Source organism: Martes martes (genome assembly GCF_963455335.1).
Source record: "Martes martes genome assembly, contig: SUPER_18_unloc_1, whole genome shotgun sequence".
Taxonomy (NCBI): domain Eukaryota; kingdom Metazoa; phylum Chordata; class Mammalia; order Carnivora; family Mustelidae; genus Martes; species Martes martes.
The window spans coordinates 998,564-1,023,002 of NW_027666704.1; the positions used below are offsets into that span (position 1 = coordinate 998,564).

A 24,439-nucleotide genomic window follows, 5' to 3' on the forward strand; every position below is an offset into this window, starting at 1 on the left:
ACTTTTCTCAACAGCCTGTCGAGAGCTGATGCCTATTTGGTGCTCTTCATCTTTTGATGTAAGAATGTCAGATCTTGGAAAGGATTAAAATACCACAATATTGGGAGGACCTAAGTCTTCTGGGAGAAACTTCCGTCTAAGAAGGGTTCTGTAGAGCACAATTCGGTGGTGAGAACACTGGACAGGAGTCCGGAAAAGCAAAATTTAAAAAAAAAAAAAAAAACCCGTTCTTTCTGCTTTTCTTTCCAAATAGTCCCAATTTTCGTGAGATACAATTATGGATACAAATACAGACATGGTTAAGGATTTGCAGATGGCCGTAACGTAGGTGGGAATGTAAAGAATGGGATATCAGTTGTTATGTCAGTAGAGAGATACTGAATTGAAAGGGGATTCATATGTGTAGGGACATGGGCTTTATGAACTCTAGGAGCACTGTACGACTTTCCTGTGGGCTTCTGACCTTACGCGGCCTGCTCCCACAATAACGCTCAGCACCACGAGGTCCGTGTGGTTTCCTATGAATCTACAAGTCCCGCTGCTCTGGGTCTTTTCTGCATCACCCAGGGAATTGCTGTGGTCATGCCTCCAAAGAGTGGGTCCCAGTCTCAGCAATACTTGCTGTTTACCTGAGACTTGGTCCTTAAGAGTTTTTGTAAGGTCTCCTCCCTACAAGAATAAGTGTGTGAAAGGGCTTATCTGCTGAACTCCAACTCCTCACTTCAGGAAGCGCTGATTAGGGGGTCATCTGGGAAGTCCTGGTATCCATCAGGACCCTCTAGTGTGTATCATTCAAACATACATCCACTGATGCCGCACATATTTAGTGACATCCATCATATGAGGTGCTGGGCAGAGTGTGAGCCAAAGCAGACGCTGTCTCGCTGTCACGGAGCTTCGAGCCCAGTAGGAGATAGAGACATAATCTACCCACCATAGGACCGTCACTGACACAAGCTCAAGTTCAGATACCATGAGCGTCTAGAAGGGTGGGAAGCTCGGGGAAGCGTCCCTGAGGGTAAAGGCGAGCTGAAGCCTGCAGAAAGGAGAAGAATGACCCATGGGAAGAAGACAAGAGGGCAAAGATAAACACTGCACACGAAAGGAACAGAAGGTGCAGCAGTCCAACGGTGGGGGGCAGCCTGGACAGGATGAAGGGTTAAAAGAAAATCTGGAGGGAGAGACAGAGAATCAAGAATGACGTTGCCACATTAGGTTTATCTGTTCTGAGGGCGATGAGAAACCACCGATGGGTTTTTAAAAGAAGGGGAACTGAATGGATTTCCATTCCAATCTTGACTTGCGAGACCCCTGGCAGTAGATATAAAGCCTGGATTTCAGGAGCCAAGGGAGATGAGGAAAACTTCGGATCTTCCAGAAGTTTTTCCAGCAAGTTACAGAAGCAGCTGTAACTTGCTTCTGGAGATGATGGGATCTCCAAAGAGCAAGAGAATAGTTGGAGCAAATGGCAAAGCGTCCTGGGCTGGTGAGTGGAAAGTCCTAACACGGAGCGTGCATCAACGGTCTGGACGGAGTGAGGTGATCTGACCTAGCATTGCCGGGGAGGGCTCTCTCCTCTCTGATCCACCTGTCTGAGATCAAGCAGGAGGGCCTAGAGTCCCAACCACGGAAGCAGAAGGATGCTTGGGAGATTGGAGGGACATTCAGGCACTCCACACTGGCCCCATGCCCCCACCCCCCAGCTGCTGTGAATGTTGGCTATCAAGGGCTCACTGCCTGTGTCCAGACAGTCGCCCTGGTCCACACGGAAGCCACCTAGGCTGGGAGGTAATCCCACCTTCCCACCTCCCACCCCAGCAGCCGGCAGCGAAGACCGACTGTCCGCTAAGCTCAGGTTGCTATGACAAAACACCAGAGACTAGGTGACTTAAACGACAAGCATTTATTTCTCAGAGTTCTGGAAGCTGGGAAATCCTATATCAGGTTCCCAGCGAGAACCCTCTTCCTGGCTCACAGACAGCCGTCTTCCTACTGTGCCCCCATATGGTGCAGAGAGGGAAATCTATTTCTCTTCCTCTTCTTATAAAGCCACTCATCTCACCAGAGAACCTCACCCATAGGACTTCAGCAACCCCTAATGACCTCGGGAACGCCCCATCTCCAAACACTGTCCCACCGGGTTAGAGCTTCAACATTCGAATGCTTGGGGTGGTGGGGAGGGAGAGACTCAGCGCTGTCCCCAGCACTGACCAACCCTGCTAGGCCAATCCCTGCAGGAGGAAGGATCAGGCTGAAGCTTGTCTTCAGGGAGACGGTTCTCTCGCTTAGCCTTCTTTGCTCTACCCCGACTCCTCTTCCCCCACGAGCAGCCCCAATAAATCACTTGAATGAAAATCTCCATCTCGGCTCTATTTTTAGAGAACTGCAGTCAGAGCACCAGGTTCTTGGATCGCCAGGCAGGCAACAAGTGCACTCCCAGCAATGACTGCACCCGGCACGGGGAAGGGGCCATAGCAGGCCACTGTGACCTGCCATCGTGAAACCCAGGTGCTCAGTCCCATGCTGCCTCTAACACGGGGCAAGTTATCCAGCCTCGCTGAATCCTGGGCCCCTCCTCCATAGGACAGCAACAACACCGCCTCTCCACTGAATGGCCCAGGATCAAAGCGCTTGGAAAACCACAACTATGAAAACCTTGGTAGGTAATTCATCAACGCTCTCAGAACCCTGACAGGCACATATTCTGTCCCTAACACCAAGGGAGCCCCAACTCGCCTCCTTGTTATGGGTTGAATTGTGTCCCCCAAAGAAGATATAGTCATGTCCCAACCCCAGTACCTGGGAATGTGACCTTATTTGGAAATGAGAGCTTTGTGAATGCGACTAAGTTAAGATGAGGTCATACTAGATTAGAGAGGCTATAATCCAATGACTGGTGTCCTTATAAGAAGATGAAACTTGGACACAGAGACACACAGGGAAGAATGCCATGTGATGATGAAGGCAGAGACCAGGCTTCACAAGCCAAGGAACACCAAAGATTGATGGAAACTACCAGAAGCTAGGAGCAAGGCATGGAACAGACTCTCCCTCAGAGCATTCCAGAGCAAACCAACTCAGCTGACACTTTCATGCCAGACTCCTAGCCCCCGGAAGAGTTAGAGGATAAATTCCTGCTGTTTCAAGCTGCCCAGTTTGTGGCATTTCGGTACCACAGCCTGGAAGATTGTACGCCCCCGGTTCATAGGCACATAGCGGGATTGCCAGAGAATCACCTGCTTGTGATCAAGATATGCCCGAGCAGATCTAAGAGTAAGGGGGAAGACTCTGACCTTGAATTTGAAGAGAGATGCTGTGTTGTACCACATCAGAAAAAAAGACTCCCCAAGAAATGCCCATAAGAGGTAACCTAGCTAAACCACAAAGGAAATAAATAAGGTGGGGGGGGGGGAACGCAGCGGAGACCTAGCTAAAAAGTAACCTAGTATATCATACCAGAGAGTCTAACAGACCTAGGTGATGAAGTGTGTGGCTTTCCAAGCCTATTTCCTGATAAGTAGAAAGATAATGCTACAACTTAGCACATGGCTAAGTTGCTCAAAAAATTTAACCAAGATACTGCTTGTAAGTGCTTTGCACAGTGATGGACACATTTTAAAAGAACTCTGGTGTTAGCTATGGCTTTGTTATTGTTTTGTTACAAACAGTGTGAGTTCTTAGAAATCTAACCTCCCTGAGCCTTAGCATCTTCATTCATAAATCGAGCATAACACACATTTCACAAGGTTGTCGTGAGGATGAAAGAGATGACGTGGAAGGCTTTTTGACTGAGCTGTAATTGGCATATGACTGCACGTCCACATACGATGTGTTGATTGGGCACATTTATATGTTATGATTTGATTACTGACACAGCATCAACCAACACCTCTATCATATCACATGCTATTTATTGATTGATTGATTGATTGATTGATGGAAACAATGGATGGACTTCAATGGCATTATACTAAGTAAGGTCCTGTATAGGATGGGTGAGTTCTATTCAATGTCTGCGGCCACCTGCGACAGACCTGAGCCAGTACAGTTCCTAGAGAAGGACACTAGAGGGCAGCACGGTCTCATTTTTGCCCCACCCCAACACCAGAAAGCTAAGACAGCCCAGGGAGGAAAACCCTCCTCTCCAGAACCAGTGACTGCCTGCTTCTCCCTGGGGGACCCCCAAACATCCCCATGGGAAGAAGTCAGCCACTTGCCCTCCTTTTGGAGGAAAAAGCAATTTAACAGAATGCACATTTCCAAAGAGCCCACTGGGTATCACGAACCCCAACGTAAAACAAGGGTTGTATTTTACAGGGATATTGTTGGAGTTTTACAAGGTGTAAGTGAAGCCTCTCCCTGCAAAGGGCTTAACACATCAGAGATGCCGAACCAATCTGGGGCCTCAAAAGTTGACCAAGTTTTGCAAAATCAATCCCTTTTGTGATCAGTTTCCTGAGTTACCAAGTCATAAAACCTTGCTTATACTGACTCGTTATGAAGTCTATAGTTGGTGTCACAAGCATTTGAGAAGAGAATTCCTCCGAAGTTTTAGTCCCGTTCTTGTTTGGTTCAGTGTGGGGTTTACGGTAGCTTTATGGCTGAGTATTTACCAGTCCAGCAAAGCCAGGTTTCTACTTTGCTGGGGCTTCACAGGTCAGACAAGTAGTTCTAGAATGCTCCATTCCAAGAGCCACACACGCCCTGCTCCTGTCTTCCCCTAGCCCCCCTGCACCCCTCCCACTGGCTGTATTATCCGTCTTTCTTATTATTACGAGACACTTCAGGAGTGCAAAAAGTATAGGGAATCACAGAACAGGGAACCACGTAGCCACTGTCAGGTTTAAGAAAAAAAATATTTCAAATAAACAGAAAGCCCCCAGGGATGCACAAGGCACCGCCCCCCACCTCCTGCCCAAGTGGTCACAATCTGGAATTTGGTGTTTGTCACCAAGACTATTCTCCCCACTGGGAAAGTCTGCGGAAGCACCAAGCATTCCTTCTAGATTTTCTTAACAAAAGAAATAGAACTGCACACTCCACACCCCGAGCAAGAGTAGGAAAGGGAGAGGCAGAGGCGGAGTGGGGCCTTTCTGAGCTCCAGCCGGCGCAGGTGCCTGCAGTGGGGAGAGGCTGTGATGGGGCAGGGGGGTTGGGAGGCAGAGTCACGCAGTTCCCTCCCCCGCCCTGCCCATCCCTCCCCCAGTTTCCCCTCCCCCAACACACAGATCGGACTCGCGGAGTCGGCGCCGGATCCCCAGCGCCACCTACCGACGACGATGAGGACTTCCCTCTCGATGTGGGCCTGGATGTAGATGCGGCCGCGGCGCTCCGTGTGGTCTGTGCCGCACAGGCTGGGGACGTTCATCACGCAGCGCTTGTGCACGTTCATCATGCAGGCTGCGAGGGCAGAGAGGGGCACGGCTCAGGCTGGGCCCCTCCGGCCCGGTGTCCTCCGAAAGGCTCTTCCAACCCCTTCCCACCCCCTCCCACCCCCAGGCCCGGACACACAGAGGAGGTGGGACTTTGTCCGTCCTCCCTGAAGCCTCAGGGTTCAGCCATAGTCCACCCCCTGCCCACCCGAATGGCTCTGAAGCCAGCATCGCCACCTTCAACGCCGCTAGATTTGAGTGGGGAAAGGCTCATTACTCAGCAACAGACAACCCGCATACCAGCCCGGCCGGGACTTGGGAGAACATGCTGTGGACCCGGACCCCCAAACCACGAGGAAGCAGCCGGGTCACCAGAGGCCGCCGCCGAGCAAATGTACTTACTGTCACATTTCATCCCCTGGTGGATGAGTCCATACAGCAGTGACCCACAGTGGTCACAAAACGTGGGGCTGGAGTACGTGTGGATCTTAAACTTGTGTTTGCTCCGGGGGTCCTAAGGCCAAGAGAAACAAACAAAAGAGGCCAGTGTCAGCACGGCCAGTCAAAGACTGGAGTATCCAAGTAAAACTCTGCTTGGAGTATCCCTGGAGAACTCAGTGAGAACAGTAGCCACCCTGGCACTCCTCACCTCTGTTAGGACCATCACTGGGGTACGGCGCCAGATATGCATTTGGGAAATAGTGCTTGAATGAGCGAATGACTCTGACAGCAGCTGGCGGCTCCCACGGCAGCCCCAGCCAGTCCCCTGTGCCACCAGTCCTCCACCTGAGAGCTCAACCTCCTGACTCCTGCCTGTAGCAAGGACTCCAGAGACAAGTAGCTAAACAGGTCCCTTGTTCCTATTTTCATCCCCTTATCCTCTGAGCATGCCTCTGGAGGGCTCGGGAGTAAACTAAAACCTGAGTCTGAGCATAAAACCTCCCTGCTTAAAGGCTATTTTCTAGTACCTCATCCCCTACAGACCAGAGTTCAAAGTCCAATGAATAGTCTGCCGGTTGTGGCAGAGCCTCCTGGTTTTTCCAACAAGACCCATTCTTTCCTTTAATAATAGAACCCTTGAGTTTGAGCAAAGAGGGTGGCCACCCAATTAGAGACTACATTTCCCAGCCTCCCTTGCAGTTTGGCATGGCCATGTGATGAAGCTCTGGCCAATGGAATGGGTGTGCTTCAGGGTCCTTGCCTTTAAAAGAACATGTCCGAGCCTCCCTGGCCCCAAACACCTTGGACCTAAACCTGGAGACCTGTGCTGAAAGGACAGAACTACACTACTAGTCTTGGATTTCATCCCTTTGGGCAGACACGTGAGAGAAAACCTACTTTCTGTCTTGCCTCAGTCACTATATCTGGGGGCTATTTGTTATAGCAGCTTATCTGGTTCCCTAACAAACATGCCCTTCATAACCTGGCAGTATAGTAAAGAGGTTCAAGGTACAGACTTTGGAGCATAATCTGGGTTCTTCTCCGCTGTATGACTTTGGGCAAGTTACTTAATCTCTTTGTGCTTCAGTGTCCTTGTCTATAAAATGGAGGTAATGGGGGTGCTGGGTGGCTCAGTTGGTTCAGCGTCTGCCTTCAGCTCAGGTCATGAACCCAGAGTCCTCAGATTGAGCCCCATGTCAGGCTCCCTGTTGGGCGGGGAGTCTGCTTCTCTCTCCACCCCTCCTCGCGGCTTGTGCTCTCACTCACTTTCATGCTCTTTCAAACAAATAAATAAAATCTTTAAAAATGATAATAAAATAAAATAAAGTAAAGGTAATGGCAATGCTACAAGCTTATTAGCCCATTGGGAATAAATGGATTCATCTGTGTAGAGATCATAGAACCACCTGGCAGCCCATAAGTGGTATAAGCTCTTGTATCATGATTACATCTCCCTTATAACCTCAGCTATGTCTCCCCAAACACACACTCTGTTCTCAGGACACAGGACTCATTCATGCCCCCAAACATGCCCCTCTGGCTCTGCATGTTATCTTTCTTGCTCAAGAATTGCTCTTCCGGGACGCCTGGGTGGCTCAGTGGATTAAGCCTCTGCCTTTGGCTCAGGTCATGATCTTGGGGTCTTGGGATCGAGTCCCACATGGGGCTCTCTGCTTGACAGGGAGCCTACTTCCTCCTCTCTGTCTCTCTGCCTGCCTCTCTGCCTGCTTGTGATCTCTGTCTGTCAAATAAATAAATAAAATCTAAAAAATAAAAAAATAAAAAATAAAAAAAAGAATTGCTCTTCCATCACTGGCCTAACTACAGAGCTCCTTCTCTTTCCCAAAGCCAGCCCAAGGGCTTGTCCTCATTAGTATAGTGGTGAGTATCCCCACCTGTCCCAAAGCCGGCCTGAAAGTTGCTTTCTCTGTGCAACAATGTGCAATAGAGGCTGGAGAGCGTGGACCTGGGATTCCCACCCAGGGCTGATCTGACACAACGGTCTTTGCTATATGCTACCCCTTTTTTCCCTCATTCATTCAGCTTGTCACGTGTTTACTTGAACCTGATGTTCTAGTAACAGACAGAAAATGAACAAGTGAAAATAAATACACACAGTAAGTAGATATTACGTTATGTGCTATTAAAGTGTTGAGTGTTTTTTCCTGAAATGTTCTATATATAAACTGTACTGAATTTTACTGGATGGGAAAAAAAGGTGAATTTCCCCTGCATGAAAACAATATCTCAATGTAAGCCTGGCTAAAAAAATCTTCCATCATGGAAGGCTTTTGGGGCGCTCACGTTAGAGCTGAGGAGTGCCTCCAACCCTCCTCCAAGGAAATACCCATTTATGACCGGTGTTGGCCTGTAGGGGGAGTTCAGGGCTGCTCTCACTCCTCACTCCCTGCGAGGTAGGAGAGCAGATCTGGTTGGTTGGCAGATTCCAAGGCACTGATTGGCCCCTCCTCAGTGGGTGGAGCTTGCACACGTGCGTAAAGGCGCACCTGCCATCTTTCTCTTTCTCTCCGGTAGCTCTCTCGCTCCCGGGAGGCTGCTGGCTTCAGATCTCATGGTCCAGCCCTGAACGTGTTGGGGTGAGTGGCCTGGGTCAGCTCAGCCCCAAACCCTGTGGCAACTTCTCTTTCTCTCCTTGGCTTTTGCGCTCTCTTCTAGTTCCCTGATAAGTGGACCTTGGAGTATAGCCAAGAATTTGTTTTGATTATGGTTTACATTTCCTTAGGCGTACCAAGTATAGAAAAAGGGAGTCTCCAAGGGACTCATGAGCTCGACCTGGAGATTTGGGACAAAATCACAACTAATAATAAATGGCCTCCTTGCTGGGTTTCCTTTCTTCCACATACACATCTCCTTGGAATATCTCAGGGAGAAGGATTTGAGCATTTCTGACTAGATATTACCAAGAACTTTCTCTGCCCCATCATGTCTCTTCAACAAGAGGAGATGCCGGGTGGCACAAAGAATGGGAAGATAAGGGGCGCCTGGGTGGCTCAGTGAGTTAAAGCCTCTGCCTTCAGCTCGGGTCATGATCTCAGGATCCTAGGATCGAACCCCACATCGGGTTCTCTGCTCAGCAGGGAGCCTGCTTCCCTTCCTCTCTCTCTGCCTGCCTCTTTGCCTACTTGTGATCTCTGTCAAATAAATAAATAAATAATCTTAAAAAAAAAAAAAAAAGAATGGGAAGGTAAATGAAACATTTCCTGAGAGCTGCCCTGTGTATGCTGGCTGTCTCTCAGACACTTTCTCCGGTCCTCATGATATTTCATTTGGAAGGTGTTATTCGTTCCCATCTTAGCGACAGTGAAATGGGCCCAGACTAGAGAGACAGAGATTTTCCCCCAGGTCACCCAGCTGACCCACTGCTGAGCTGGGATTCACAGCCAGTTCTGCCTGGCTCTGAATCAGGGACGCACCAAGCTTCTCTCCTTTCTCTCCTCCCTCCCCAACTTCATTAATGTCCTTCTGTTCCAGTCCAGCTACAATGGCACTTCCTTCCTTCCCTCACTCATTCACCCAGCAAATGCTTACTGAGAGCCAGGGTCTTTCTAGGCACGGGGATACCAGTGTGAGCAAGGAGCCAGAATGCTTGCTCTCAACTGAATTCACATTCTAATGGCAGAGAGAAACAAACAAAGAATCCCCACCAATATCCTGCCCTCCCAGATCTTCTCCATCATCGCACTTAAACCACTGGATTGTGATGACATGTGTTAATTTCATCTCTCTGATGCTCAGTTACAAGCAACATAAAGGGAATTTTGCTCCGGGCATATACTGTACTTGGCATATAGAAGGTGCTCAATAAATGAGTGAGAGTTGGTATTTATTAAGCATTTACTCACCCAGGAACTATCTTTCAGGGATTTACCAGGCAGGCATTAACTCATTTCATCCTTATAACATCCCTAGGAAGTATGTACCTTACTACACCCATTTCACAGATGAGGACCGAGGGGCACAGGGACTTGCCCCCAGCTCCCCAACCTCAGTAAGCCCAGCAGTTCTCACAGTGGCTGGCACACGTGGAGAGGTTTGAGTTGCGTTGGCAGCTGGGGGCTGTTGTCATTGCTGCTAACCGCTGAAAGCCCCTGAGCCAAGCCTGTGCTGTTCTAGAAAGTGACTTGGAGAGCCCTGTGCAAGGCGGATTAGAGCCAGACAGGAGAAAGGAAGGCCAGCTGAGCACATCGCAGGGGAAAGTTTGCTTCTGGTTTATTTAGAAGCTGTTGCAGATCCCTCCAACCTTGCCCTGCCCCCCGCCCCCACCCCCGCCCAGGCTTTCAGGAGGGTTCAAGTTGTACAAGCCCCCCCCACCCCAACACACTCACACCCATCCCTCAGACCCCCCAGACCAATCAGGTCATCCTTTGTTCACTTCTGCCCTCCTCCCTCCTGCTACCTGGGAGAACTTGGGATAAAGCCACAGTCCCACAGCAGGGGGCCCCATGACTCCAGGATCCTCAAGGAGAATCTGAAAGGGCGCCTGCTCATGCCCAGTGCCACCTATGAGATGGGTGGGTTTGTGCTTCGAGACGGCCCACTCTCCCGGACACACATGACTGCTGGAGAGGTAGGCGCTTGGCTCAAATGACTCACATGTTTAGTGAATGGGACACCAGCAGTCAGGAACACAGGCAGCTCCAGGGCTGATGTGGCCCTTTTTTACAGTGGGCTCCAAGGAACACAGAGGAACAAAGACAACAGGCCACATGCTCCGAGGGATGGAGCTCCTGGTTCCAGTCCCTCCCGGGTTTGGCATCCTGTCCTCCAATTCCATCCACTCTTCCTGTGCCCTTTCTGTCCCCTGCGTCCTTGGTGCTTATGCCCATCCAAGTAGGCATCTGTTACCTGCACCCCGGGATGGGAGTCAAGATATTTCTGATCACTTTGGCTCAGGTACAGCGAGCTGACCAATCGGAAGGAACAGCAGGTTTAGCTCTGCTGGGAGTTAACTCTGTGGTTGCCAGATCATCGTGGGCGGGGGGGGGGGGGAGCTGGCAAGGTAAGAAGTGGGTAAGTGGTGGGAAGAGGAGGTTCAGAGGGCCTGGGGCTATTTATCAATCAGCCTTTCAATATCTCCAGTATTTCAGTATTACCAGAACTGATACAGCAGTGTTGGTACATCCAGGTTAAATAGCAGCCTGGCCTTTAACCAAAAGACATCCCCTTCCCAGCCTTGGAGGCTGTGGCCGCTGACCAGCTCTGGGATGAGCCTGGGGATCCATGCAGCTTCTGAGTCAGAACCTTCCCCCCATCCCAGGCCACACGGACTGGGTCTCCTCCAGTCCGTCTCTCGCCCATCCCCATCCCTGGCCTAGGTCCTCGTTGATGCTCAGAGGTTACAATCCGGAGCCCAGGGGCCATTATCAACTTTGCAAACATGCTATATTTGCTCCATATGGTGCTTCTTAAAAGTTCAAGTTAATTCACTATGTTTAAAAAATCACGGAATGTCAGATAAAAATGTATACTTCTGGCTCCTTTGAAAAATCACAAGTTACAGCAACACTGGACACACGTCCCTATGGGCTGAGCAGTGGTCACCCCCTGCAGATAGGGACAAGACTTCCAGTCCTCTGCAGTCCCTGCCACTCCCTACTGTCTCACACCATGCTTCCTTTTCCCCTCCTCCCCACTGGGTCCCTGTCGGAATGTGGGTTTATGACCCCGCTCAGACCCCCCACCCTCTCTCCCTCTAGTCCACCAGTTGAGAACTTACCCCACGTGAACACAGCCCCTAACCTCCTGAATGAGTTCATTTGGCTCAGGGTCAAATGCATTCAGAAATAAGTTTGAAGCTACAGTATCCCCACCCCAGAATCAGCCCTTGATTTCCAGAGTCCCCGGGTCATCTCCTCCACCCTGGGAATCACACTTCCACAAGATCCTGGCATGATTCCTCTCCCCACTAGTTCTCACGGTCGAGGTTCCATCATGCTTTCTGCTGGGTGAGCCTGGATTTCTAAGTTTCCTTCCACTTCGGATCCTGCTCCCACAGATTGCTCAATCACAAGAACAAAATAGTAATGAACTATCGGACTATGAATGCCACCTCGAATCGAACATGGACTGTCCCCCAAGCATTGTGCTAAGTGTCCTGTATCACATCATTGAGTCTCTGCCATGGCCAAGGGGGGGAAGAATTATTGATACCCCGGTATTCCAGATGAGCCAACTGAGGCTTAGAGAGGTAATGTATTCAAGGTCTCAAAGCAAGAAAATGGGAGAGCCAGGATTGAAATCCAAGTCTGCCAGGCAACTGAGTGGGGACCCCAGCGTGTCACCTGGCTGCCTGCCTGCTCGTCAGCCTCCCCAGAGGGTCTCCCACCTGACGGGGGAGTGGGGGTCTACAGACGATGGCAACCTTCATCTCACACAAGCACAGCACCATCTAGGAACGGGCTGCTGGGGGATCTCTACTGCCACCCCCAAGCCAGAGTCTTCACCACGAATACCCAACCTCCAGGCCCAAAGGATGGGCAGATCCCTGCTCAGCATCACTGCCTCGTCACCTGACTCCAGGCGCAAGCAGCTAAGGAGGAAGGAAGCACAGATCAGAAACCAAAAGGAAGAAAAAAATATCTTTCAACATCTAAGTCACAGCCTAAAATAGCCTTTCTCGGTCTGAATGGGCTGTGTGGCTTTGTTCACAGGTGGGCTGAAATTTGGCTGCACTGAGGCAAAGCTGCAGGAAATCGGGAAGCTGGATTGAAGCACGGAGGCCGAAAAAACGCACACCAACATCAGTCAGAGGAGGAATAAAAGCAACCTGGAAATGTGGACTGGGTCATCCCTGGAATTTACAGGCCACAAAAGACCCTGGAGGCACATTTCCCAGGAGGCAGAAGGGCCAGGTGAAATGAAAGATACCCGTTGGAGACATCTTCAGAACACAGGGAAGTTACAAACAGGGGCTCTGGGGTTGACTGTGTGACCTCACGCAACTGCCTTAACCTCTCTGAGCCTCTGGTGCCTTGTGCATTTCATGGCCTGGCTTCAAGGACTGGCTCCCAGCACAACACCCCCGACACAAGAAGTACAAGCTCTTTATTTCATTATTCTGATGAGAACAAATCATCAGAGTGACACCTCCCAAACTTTGGTCTTGAGCTGTCATAATTCTGCATGTCCCCATACTACCTATAATGTGTACGTGCCATTTTTCTTCAACTCAGCATGCCCTTTACATAAATAAAAACTATTTTAAAATGAAACCCTGTAAGAGCGTGAACTCGTGGGATCAATGTGCAAATTATGTTTTTTTTCTAATACACCTTAAAGTGAAAGGGCCAACTCCTAAAATAAAATTTTAAGACGTGCCTCCCAGTCGTCTCCGTTGAGAAGCTGGGGAGACGCAGATACACATCTCCCTGGTGGGCCGGCCAATCGCTATTTGCCACTATCTGTGAAAAGTACAAATGTTTCTTCCCCGGTGACCCACTTGTCCCACTCTGGGAATTTATCCTGGAGATCAACCTGCATACATAGGAAATAAAATACACATGCAGGTTGCTCACTGCCGCACTATTTATAACAGCAAAATATTTTAAATAAACCAAGTGTCGTAGGTAGGGAGCTGCTTAAATAAATCATAGTATAGCTACGCGGTGGCATACTGCTCAGGTAGGTAGACGGAAGAATGAGTCTTCTGCACTAATATGGAGAAATCTTAAGGGCGTATTTTTAAGTCAAACTGGAAAAAACAACAACAACAACAAAAAAAACCAAGGTGCAGAAGCGTCTATAGCGCATGCTCCCTTTTGTGCGAGAAGGTGACTCGGGGTTAGAAAGTAACTATATTCTACAGTACCCACACCCATGTAGAGGAACTCTGGAAGGATACACTGTAAGAGAAGCTAATAGAAGTGTTTCTGGACGGAGGCAGAAGGAAACAAAATGAATAGGGAGCAGGACTTCTCTGCACAGATCTTTGCATAGTTCTGAAGGAAAGTAGAATATTTAAGGGTTTCTCCATGAGGGGAAAAAAAAAAATCTCACAGCAGGTACCACCACGTGCCCGGTAACACGATGGCCCGGGGCATACCCCAAAGGGTCAACAAAATACCAAAGCTTCCCAAGAGACAAAGAAGCAGGGAAGCCTGGACGGAGGTTTGGGGAACGGTTTGGGGAACGTGAAACGTGGGTCACGGGTCACGTGAGAAGCTGTAATTACACACGTGGGCCCCGCCGTTGAAAGGGCTCGGGGACTGTAATTTGGGGAAGATCTTTGATATTGGGGGAGCCTGGGTGGCTCAGTGGGTTAAAGCATCTGCCTTCGGCTCAGGTCATGATCCCAGGCTGCTGGGATCGAGCCCCGCATCGGGCTGTCTGCTCAGCAGGGAGCCTGCTTCCCTCTCTCTCTCTGCCTGCCTCTCTGCCTATCTGTCTATCAAATAAATTAAATCTTAAAAAAAAAAAAATCTCTGATATTGTTCCTGGAGAAGGAAGTCAATCGAGCTGATAACACCGTGCAAAGGTTCGAGCCAGGTGAGTTGGATACGCCACGCCTTCTTCCAAGCTCCGCCCGTTTGCAAATAAGTAATTGATTGGAAGGCCTTGCTTCTGTTGTGTAAACTTGGGGAGAATTTTAAATAGGATTTCCTGCATTAAGAGGGGCACTGGAGTCCATGTCAATATTAGGGGTTAATTAACAGCCACCTTCAAACCTAACGCCCAGGCTCTGGAAGTGATTAGATTTTTGATGCTGGGGCCAGTTCTTTAACCCTTTTAAGTGTTCACTCGCCTTTTGTCTGAAAGTGGGATAATAATATCTAATTCCTAAGCTGATGAGAGTTCAGTGAATGAATGTATGGAAACTGCCTAGTAGTCCCTGGTGGAAATAAACATTTAATACATGCTCACCGTTACCATTCATTCTTTGTCTGTATTTAAATTCAAGCTTCTTTCTAAATGATTCGCAACGCATTTCCTATATAATGATTAAGCATATGAATCATTCACCTAAGATATAGGCAGTAAATATTTACCCAGCTCTTTCTTCATTTGCCTTTTAATTTTGTTGTTCTTTTTTCAACATATAATAAGGCAAGTATGTGTGTGTGTATTTAAAGTGCCAATTTTTCCATTTTCCTTTACAGTCTGTGTCTCTGCTGTTATATTTAGAAAGTCCTTCCCAGTATTTTCTTCAACATCTTACAGTTTCACTTTCTGCGCCGAAATCCGTACTTCCCTTGGAATTCATCTTAGCAGGAGCTCTGAGGAAAGACCTTCTTCTTTTTTTTTTTTTTCCTTAATGTGTAGCCAGTTGTAACAACAAACGTATGGGATGTATCTTCTCCCTGCTGACTTGAGATGCCTCTTTTATCATATCATCTCATCGATCCTTTGTTCACTTTTAAATTTTCTCTTATGTTCCGCTGATTTCTCTCTAGCCCGGCCTCGGTTCCCTGTTACTTTAATATGTCATAGTTTTATATCTGAGCATGTGAAAACATGCACTTTATACCCACCCACCCTTACTCCCAGCATTACTGTCCGCTTTGAAAATGTTCGTGGTGATTCTCACCCACGTTGACTCCCAGCTAGTACTGGAAAGGCCAATCTTGGCCAACCCTACTTACTGTCCTTCCAGAAAATCGCACACCTACAGCATCAGCCCAGTGGACAGGAGAGCGTCTGACCTCAGACTGAGGTCAATGCTGAGTGAAGCAAGGTCTGGTCAGTGGCTTGCAGTTTATGAAGGAAGAACCAGGCCAATGAGAAATTGAACGAGAAACAGTGCAGCCTTGGGAGCTGGAGCTGAGCAAAGGGAGTGGGTGGGCGAGGTGGGTGATGTCAATTCAGGGTTAGCAGGGGATGGATGGGAGGGTGGGGTGGGGATGAATTTACAAGTAATTTGAGTCCTTTATGTCCTTCCAGAAAACTTGCTTTTTCTAAACTTCTCTTCATTGCCACTAATGTTAAGCTGGTCTTCTTTCCCACGGTTTACATGTTTTTTCAACAAATCTCAATTCATTAGCTACGTCAGTGGTTCCTAACCTGATAAGGCCATTCTCTGCAGCAAGCAAGCTCGTGAATCTCTCACAGGGATGTATTTCCAGGCCTCCAGGTGAGACTCACAGCAGTGGGAAGCCACGATTTTCTGCGGGCTGTTGCATCGCTTAGATTTCCACAGAACCTCAGTGAGCAGCTCAGAACTAGCGACACTGGCCCAGCTCTCCTGGGGACAGCCACGGGCTGGACGTGAGTCCCAGCCATGCCCTTCAAGTGGGGCATAGAGTCTGTGAGTCCCCACAGTCCCCACTCACTACTCGCTGGCCCCAGCAGGCACAGGAGTCACTCCTGCTGGATCCCAACGCCGAATGGGACAACAGCAGGAGACCATATGAAACAGGTGCACACATGCACTGAGGTTCAGAGAGAAACAGAGACCCACCCTCGGTAGAAGAGGGTGGCCTCATTCTCACGGCAAACAGGAGACACCTTCCTTCTTCTGGAAGGCTATGTGCACTTACAAGCCAACTCCAACCCTAAGTGGCTTTGATACCTCAACCGTGCAGTGGGAAGGCTGGGTCCCAACTTGGTACCGGAATCAGCAGAGCATGAGAAGCCCCACCTCTTCCAGCAGGTGCAGTAGTCCATCCTCCACGAAGAGGAGGTTTCGTAGATATTTAAAGGGTGAGACTCCTGGTAGGGTTGCCTGGATTCAAAAGCCAGCTCCCCCTGTCTGTGTCCTTGGCCATGTTGCTTAAAGGCTCCATACATTGTGTTAACTCAGGATAACAGTGATATTTATTTTCCGGGGATGGTCATGGGGTATAAGTTCCCTAAAACCTTTAAAAGAGTTGCGTGACACACAGCAGGTACTCAGTAAATAATACCAGCTGTTATTATGAATGATTCATTATTGCTGGCCAGGGCATCCCTATGTCGACTGAGTTGTAACTTGTCCCAATAAACCCCATAGACATTCCCACCTCTTGAACTTTGATCTGGGTTTCCTACACTGATTTCTTCTACTCAAGCAAGAACCCATTCATTTATTTGTCTGTTTATTCACCAGATATTGGTTGAGAGTATCAGGTGCTTGAGAAGCAGAATCGTATATAGGGTCTGCAGTCATGGGCTCCCAGCCTCGTTCCGAGGAGACGAGAAAGAAGGACCAAAAAATATACATTTCAGACGACAGCAGAAAAGCTCTTGGTGCTTCCAGAGTTTCAGTGAGGGGCTCACAGCTGGGCAGACAGGTCTGGGCGACTTCCCTGAGAAGTGAAGTATGAGCTAGGATCTGAAACCTGGAGAGAAGGCACCTGGCTGGGACTCTGCCCCGGCCCCAGGGGACGCCAACCCACTGCATGGGGTCCCGCTTCAATCCAGGTAGACACCTGGTGACACCGTCCCATGGTCAGTCACCTGCCTGACTTCAAGCTCTGCCTCAGCCTCCATTCCCTGTCCCCAGCTCAGACGCCTCAGCCAGGAGACCCCAGCTCTGGGGAGAGGGAATTTAGTAGAGAGCTCATGAGTCAGACTCCAAAGCTAGAGAATCTGAATTCAATCCCAGCTCTGTTACTTGTCAGCCTTGAGCAAGTTACTTATACTATATGAGCCCTGATCTTCCCACCGGTAGAATGGAGTCAAGAGCTTCATGTGGAGAGACACTACATCAGACTCGTATGCCCCGCACGGCAAGGCTGCCTGGCATCGAATCCCAACACAACCACTTCCCCGCTGTGTGGCTTTAGGCAGGTTACCTAACCTCTCTGTGCTGCAGTGTCCTCGCCTTGAAAGTGGGAATAATGACAATAGCTCTGCATGCTCACAAAAAGTTAAGGAGTTAACATGTGTAAGAGACTGCTCAGTGAATACGATGTATCTGTTGAATAGAATAAGGAATGTTCCCGGCCTTCTAGGTCTGTGAGGATTAATGAAGTCATGATTATGTGTTGTGCTGTAGCACAGTGTCATGAAACCATAAACGTGAACTTAAAATGAAAACTCCATCTGTGACCTTGGGCAAGTCACCCCAGGCTGTGATCTCAGTTCCCCCTTCAGAAAACAGTGGGGCTAACAGGGCATTCCCCAGGGGGCCTTCAGGTTCTGACAACCTCACGGTCCAGGTCCTTCAGAGTCTGCCCACCTCTTCCTGGGGAGGTCGCCATGTGATTTCATTTTCTGAGCGGACAGCCGTCTTTCAGGAACCAGCCACACGGCCACAGGTCGCAGCCCGGCAGTATGTAAATCCTCCATCAGTCACAGCACACGCACACACCGCCTTGCCCCTCGCCGTCCTTCCTCCCTTACTGGTGTCATCAGTCCACAGAGGGAGAAGCGCCCCCTCTCCCTGCTGAGTGAGGGTCGCCCAAAAGCAAGCCCAGGACACAGGGGTCACTCAACTTGCAAAGACGCTGTCAGTTTGATTTCTGGATGTGGAGCGTGGTGCCCAGCTTCCTGACAGCTCCCTCTGCCCTGGGAGCCCTCAGTGTAGCCAAGCCTGCATTTCAGAGAAGCAGAAAGAACCTTCATGCAGAAGGACGTGAGGGAGGCCGCTGAAGCCAATGCCTGCCGGGCCACCATCAGCACCTGGGACTCTGGGCCCCAGTAGACCCTAGAGATTCTTACCCCAATGATCCTAATCACCAGAAATGAGGATCCTAAACCATTAGGTCCATAGAGACCGGAAGCCTAACCGACGAAGCTGAGTTCTAGACATGCTGGTCCGCTATTCTTGACCAAGAACATCACTGGGACGCCACTGTACGCCACAGTTATGGATGCCACGATGTGCCCGCCACGTGCCCACACGTGATCGTGTGCAGTGATCAAACATCAGATACTGACCCACCCCAACGGGGATTCATAGATTCCAGTGGGAGAATAATAATTACAGCTGCGGGGGGGTTGGGGCACCAACCACCCAAGCAATTGAAAATACGCATGGGAAATTTGATTCTCCCAACAGTCGGTTAGGCTACAAATAGCCTGCTGATCAAAGCCTTATGCATAACATCCAGAGTTGATTAACCTGTATTCTGTATGTTATATGTACCATACATTATAATCTTATAATAAAGTAAGCTAGATAAAAGAAGATATTATAAAAACAAATCGCAAGGAAGAGAAACTACATTTATGGTCCTGAATCGCAAACAATCATGCGTTAAGTGTTCACCTGGTCCCGTCCCATGTTGTTCAAGGCCCAAGGTATTAGTATGAGAGTGACAGCTAACATATGCCAGACACTGTCCTAAGAACTTTACATGTAATTAACACACCTTACCCTCACTGATCAAACAAAATAGGTATATTATTATCCCCATTTCACTGAGGAGGAAACTGAGGCACAGAGACATAAAGTCACTGGCCCAAGGTCACACAGCTAGTGATTTGGATGCCGAATCTGGGCTCTTTGTCAGCACCATGTAAGTAATGTAAACTCACCCTGTGATTGGGACAGCAAGGAGAGGTATGTGGTGCTCTAAGAGTTAAAACTTGGAGGGGGGCGCCTGGGTGACTTAGTGGGTTAAGCCTCTGCCTTCAGCCTATCGAGCCCCTCGAAGGGCTCTCTGCTCAGCAGGGAGCCTGCTTCCCCACTCCACCTCACCTCCGCCTGCCTCTCTGCCTACTTGTGATCTCTGTCTGTCAAATAAATAAATAAAATCTTAAAAAAAAAAAAAAAAAAACTAGGGGGAATCGACCTGGTCAGGGAAGTCAGGGAGGGCTTCCCTGAGGAGGTGATGCTTGAACTGTGGTCTGGCAGGTGAGTTTCAAGTCGAGCAGGGTTCTTAACCCTGGATGCACAGTAAAGTCTACTGGGAGGCTTTGAATCAATCAGAGAGTCTGGGATGGGCCCAGACACCGGTACCAGAGTCTACAGCTCCACAAATGAGATAACAACCAGGATGGAGCCTCACTGAACTCAGGGGAAGAAAAGAGACAGGAGCCCAGCACAGAGTGTGGCAAATGCAACCACCTAGTGTGGGGGAGCAGGGAGGACCCGAGGTTTCGAGGAGGAAGTTCAGGAGCGAGGAAGGGCACGGTCAGTGAGGGGCAGGAGGGACGAGAGGACCACAGCATCGAGGGCCTCCTGGTAGGGTGACCCTACAATTTCTCTTCCAAAGGGGACTCTGAGAAAAAACAGGGGCACAAACCCTATGGGATTCCAATGCAACCGCACAAGCAGGTCTGTGGACGGGCCAGCAGGGCAAAGTAAGGGAGACGTGTGACCTCCCTGCTTAGCAGCCTGGTCGCACTATGGGCTTTGCCCCAAGACCAGCTGGAAGCCACCCACACGTTTCTGGCAAGGATGATGACAAGACCGCATCTGGTTTTTGGAAAGACGACTCCCCTGCAGTGTGGAGGTGACAGGCTGGTGGGACAGAGAAGAAGCGGGGACTCAGAGCCAGAGGCTACAGGTCTGGGGGCGGGGGTGAAGGAGCCTGGGCTGAGGTCCCGTCTCAGACTCGGCTTCTTATTAGTCACGTGACCTGGCGAGTCCGCTAACTTCTCTGTAGGAAGGGCCCAGAAAGAGGATCTTTCTCCTGGGTGAGGTTTCAGTGAGTTCGTGCACATAAATCACTTAGAACAGTGCCTGGCATGGGATAGGCATTATATAAATGTTAGCTATAAATACTAGCCAGGAGGTGCGTGAGGAGCTGACAATGGAGAGAACAGGCTGGTAGGAGAAGTCTAGGAACACAGAAGCAGAGGCCCCAAGAGCGGACCATTGCTCAGCAGGATTCTGGAAAATCACAGCTGAAGGGTGGAGAAGAGCGAAGACAGAACGTTGCATGAGGGAGGGCTGAGCTACAGAATTAAGGAGCAGAGCCTGGACCGCAAAGGCGGGACTGAAGGCAAAACCGGGTCCAAGATTCTGAGTCAAGCACTTACATAATATGCCAGGCGTTGTGTTAAGCTTTTTGCATACATTACCTTATTGAATACTCACAACTTGTTTAATACAACAGGAAGTAGGCACATGACCATCCTCATCTTGGAAATGTAGAAATGGGGGCACAGCCAGGGTAAGCCCCTTATCTAAAGTCACACAGCTTATCTAAAGCAGCAAAGCTGAGCTTCGAACCCAGGCAGGCCGGCTCCAGGCACACTCCTTTCTTTTCTTTTTTTTTTTTCTTTTTTCTTTTTAAGATTTATTTATTTGAGAGAGAGAGAGAGCATGAGCAGGAGGGGCAAAGGGAGAGGGACAGAGAATCTCAAGCTGACTCACTGCTGAGCACAGAGCCTGAGGAGGGGATCGACCCCAGGACCCTGGGATCTCGACGTGAGCCAAAGCAAGAGTCAGATGCTTAAGTGACAGAGCCCCCCCGGCACCCCAGAATCCACACTCCCAACATGCAAGACCATGAACCTGAGCCCAAACATTTCCCTCTGCCCTCATTCCCAAACTGCCGCTAAAAATGCAAACCTCCCCCCCACAAAAAATGTTTAAAAATAGGAGAACCCATTTCGGCCCAGAATTCAGGGGGAGGTACCATGTAAATGCCGAAAACTCTCCACGTGTTTTTCAGTATCTGGAAACAGTGAGACCTGAACAGGCCTGGTTCTCCCAATTCGGAAGAATTAGAAGAGTGAGGCCTGATAATGAGGGTTGCTGACCAAACACAAGAAGCCAAGGGGAGTCCTTGAAAGTGTCTATGCAGCCCCTGATAGTCAGAAGCACCTGATAATCATCAGTGACGAATGACCCCCTCTCAAAGCCTTTGGGAGAGGCCAGGGGCTGCCAGGGCCACGGCACATCACACGGGACTTAGAGAGTGCTAGAACAGCAGACGGCGGGGGCAGCACCTGCTTCCCTACGGGGCAGGGTCCAGAGCCAGGGCAAGCCAGTGCTCTAGCCGGTTTCAAGCTCCATCCAGCCGCCAGGGTCAAGGGAACTCTGCATACTTTTAAGGCTCTCCCGTAGTGGACTGCAGCTCCCTCTGTCCTCTCCAAAGAAGGCTCATTTGACTAAATCTACATTTTCTCTTCTCCCTTTAGAAGGACGGTAGTGGGGGGAGGTGATTGGGGGGCTCAGTCTGTTAAGCGTCTGCCTTCAGCTCCGGTCATGATCCCAGGGTCCTGGAATCGAGCCCCACATCCGGCTCCCTGCTTGGAGGGGAGTCTGCTTCTCCCTCTCCCTCTGTGGCCTCTGTCTCTTTCTCTGTCTGTCTGTCTCTCTCTCTTTCTCTCAAGTAAATAAATACAAAATCTTAAAAAAAAAAAAAAAAAAGAAGGAGGAGGAGGAGGAGGGTGGGAGAGACCTTCCATGGACAGTTCACACCTACAAAACGTAGAGGTTTTAACCTGTGGCGCACAGCACCCCAGTCCCCAAAAATGTGCTTGAAATACACCACAGTTGTCCTTCTCAGGTTATCTGTCAATATCTAAATTTAGAAGATTCAGACTTCTCTTGAAAAATGAAAAAATCTGGACTTTGGTCTTTTAAAAAAGCAGGAATTAAAACAAAAACAAAACTGGAGCGGGGTAGAGGCTTCTCCTCCCAGAAGGGGTGCACACACACCCCAGACGGACACTAGACTCATTTACTGATCTGACAGTCCCCCCTATCCCCCGCTGGCTTTGAAAGTGGAAATCGTGATACATGAAATGGAATGCGTCCTTCCAAAGTCAGGCGGGCCACAAACAGAACACTGAGGAAAGCATAGGAGAAAGGAAAGAGAGGGTCTACCGGGTAATTCTATTTGTGCAGACTTCAAAAGAAGGCACACGGTTTTCCAAAGCCGTGGCACCATTTTACATCCCAGCAACGGTGCGCGAGGGCTCCGATTTCTCCACATCTTCGCCGACACGTGTTGTCTTTTGGGTTTGTTTTGCTAACAGTGACCCTAACCGGTGTGAGGTGGCATCTCGATGTGGGTTTGATTCACACTTCCTGACCATGAGTGACATTGAGCGTTTTTTTGTTGTTGTTGTTTTTCCATGTACCTGTGGATCATTTGTAGGTCTTCTCTGGAGAAAAGTCTATTCGGGTCCTTAGCTCATTGGGAGGGTCCTCACAAAATTAAAAAAATAAATAAATAAACCTTCCATCTGATCCAGCAGTCCCACTTATGGATACTTATCCAAAAGAAATGAAATCAAGATCTCGAAGGGATATCTGCACCGCATGTTCACGGCAGCGCTATTCCCAATAGCCAAGACGTGGACGCAGCCTGAGCGTCCATCAACAGACGGATGGATAAAGACAGTGTGGCATATACAGGCAATGGAATCTTATTCAGGCTTTCAAAAAAAAGGAAATACTAATATATGGGGCGTGGCCGACCTGTGAGGACGTGATGTCCACGAACGAAGCCAGACACGGAAAGACAAATACTGCCTAATTCTACTCAAATGAGATGTCTAAAACGGTCAAACTCATAGAATCAAAGATGGGAATGATGGTTGCAGACACTGGGGAGAGAGGTGGCAGGAGGAGTCACCAATCAATGGCCATCGGGTTTCAGTTAAACAATACAAAGAAGCACTAGAGGTCTGCACAATATCATGCCTGTGGTCAGCAGTACTGTTTTGTGCTCTTAGAAGTGTGTTGGGGAGGGGTGTCTTAGGGGCACAGTCGGCTGAGCATCCAACTCTTCATTTCAGCTCAGGTTGTGATCTCAGGGTCATGAGATCGAGCCCCATGTCAGGCTCTGCGCTCTGTGCAGGGTCTGCTTGAGATTCTCTCTCCCTCTCTCTCTGCCCCTCCCTCCCCCACCCATGCTCTCGCCCTCTAAATAAACAAATAAATAAATAAAATCTTTTTGAAAGTGTGTTACGAGGGGCACCTGGGTGGCTCAGTGGGTTAAAGCCTCTGCCTTCAGCTCAGGTCATGATCCCAAGGTCCTGGGATCGAGCCCCACATCGGGCTCTCTGTTCAGCAGTGAGCTTGCTTCCCTTCCTCTCTCTCTGCCTGCCTCTCTGCCTACTTGTGATCTCTGTCTGTCAAATAAATAAATAAAATCTTTTTTAAAAAAAGGGTGTTATGAGAGTAGATCTTACATTAAGTGTTCTTTCTGAAATATAACGAAATGAAATGAAATAAAATAAAATGACAATAAAGAGTTCAATGGAAAAAAAAAAAAAAAGCCAGCAAACTCCTGCTAGCCTGGGTCGCTGGTCTGATGGAAGGCGTTGGGGGTGGGGGAAGTAGAAGGAAACCCAGAAGGGCTTCTGGTTCCAGAGAAATGTTTGCTGTGTGGGAATTCATCAAGACGGACACTTTCCATGCACCGTAAACGGTTTTCAAAAACTTTGTGACCCCTGCAGACTAGAACCAGCACCTTTAATTCCAAATTCTAAATTCCCAGACAGAATCTGATCGGTCCAGCTTGGGACAGACGTCCACGTGCATATGGAACAAACAAGGCCAAGGCTGTTGGGTCCCAGAGTTTCGGGGGGTGCATACCTGTTAAGGCAGTTCTTGGAGAAGAGGGTTGTCTGCTTTCGGGAGATTTGTCCAGGTGGACACAGCTGAGGTTATGAGGCAGTCTGAGGTACTGAGTAAGAACATGGCCCTGGGGGCCAGACTGCCTGGGTTCGAATCGTGGCTCTACCATTCACAAGTCATGTGACCTGGGGCAAGTCACTCAGTCTCTGAGTGCCCCAGTTTCCTCATCTGTAAAATGGGGGTGATAACAATGGGATTATCT

General features: G+C 49.2%; 1 protein-coding gene across 2 annotated transcripts in view; it reads right to left on the reverse strand.

Moving 5' to 3' along the window:
• The window catches only part of PRKCB (protein kinase C beta), a 321,917-nt gene that overhangs the window by 150,428 nt on the left and 147,050 nt on the right, over nucleotides 1–24,439 (reverse strand). For both annotated transcript variants that reach the window (XM_080831716.1, XM_080831715.1), the window contains exons 4-5: nucleotides 5,775–5,886; nucleotides 5,272–5,400 (exon numbers count right to left, since the gene is read on the reverse strand). In XM_080831716.1, coding sequence (XP_080687842.1) covers nucleotides 5,272–5,400; nucleotides 5,775–5,886 — 241 coding nt within the window. The remainder of the gene's footprint in view (nucleotides 1–5,271; nucleotides 5,401–5,774; nucleotides 5,887–24,439) is intronic.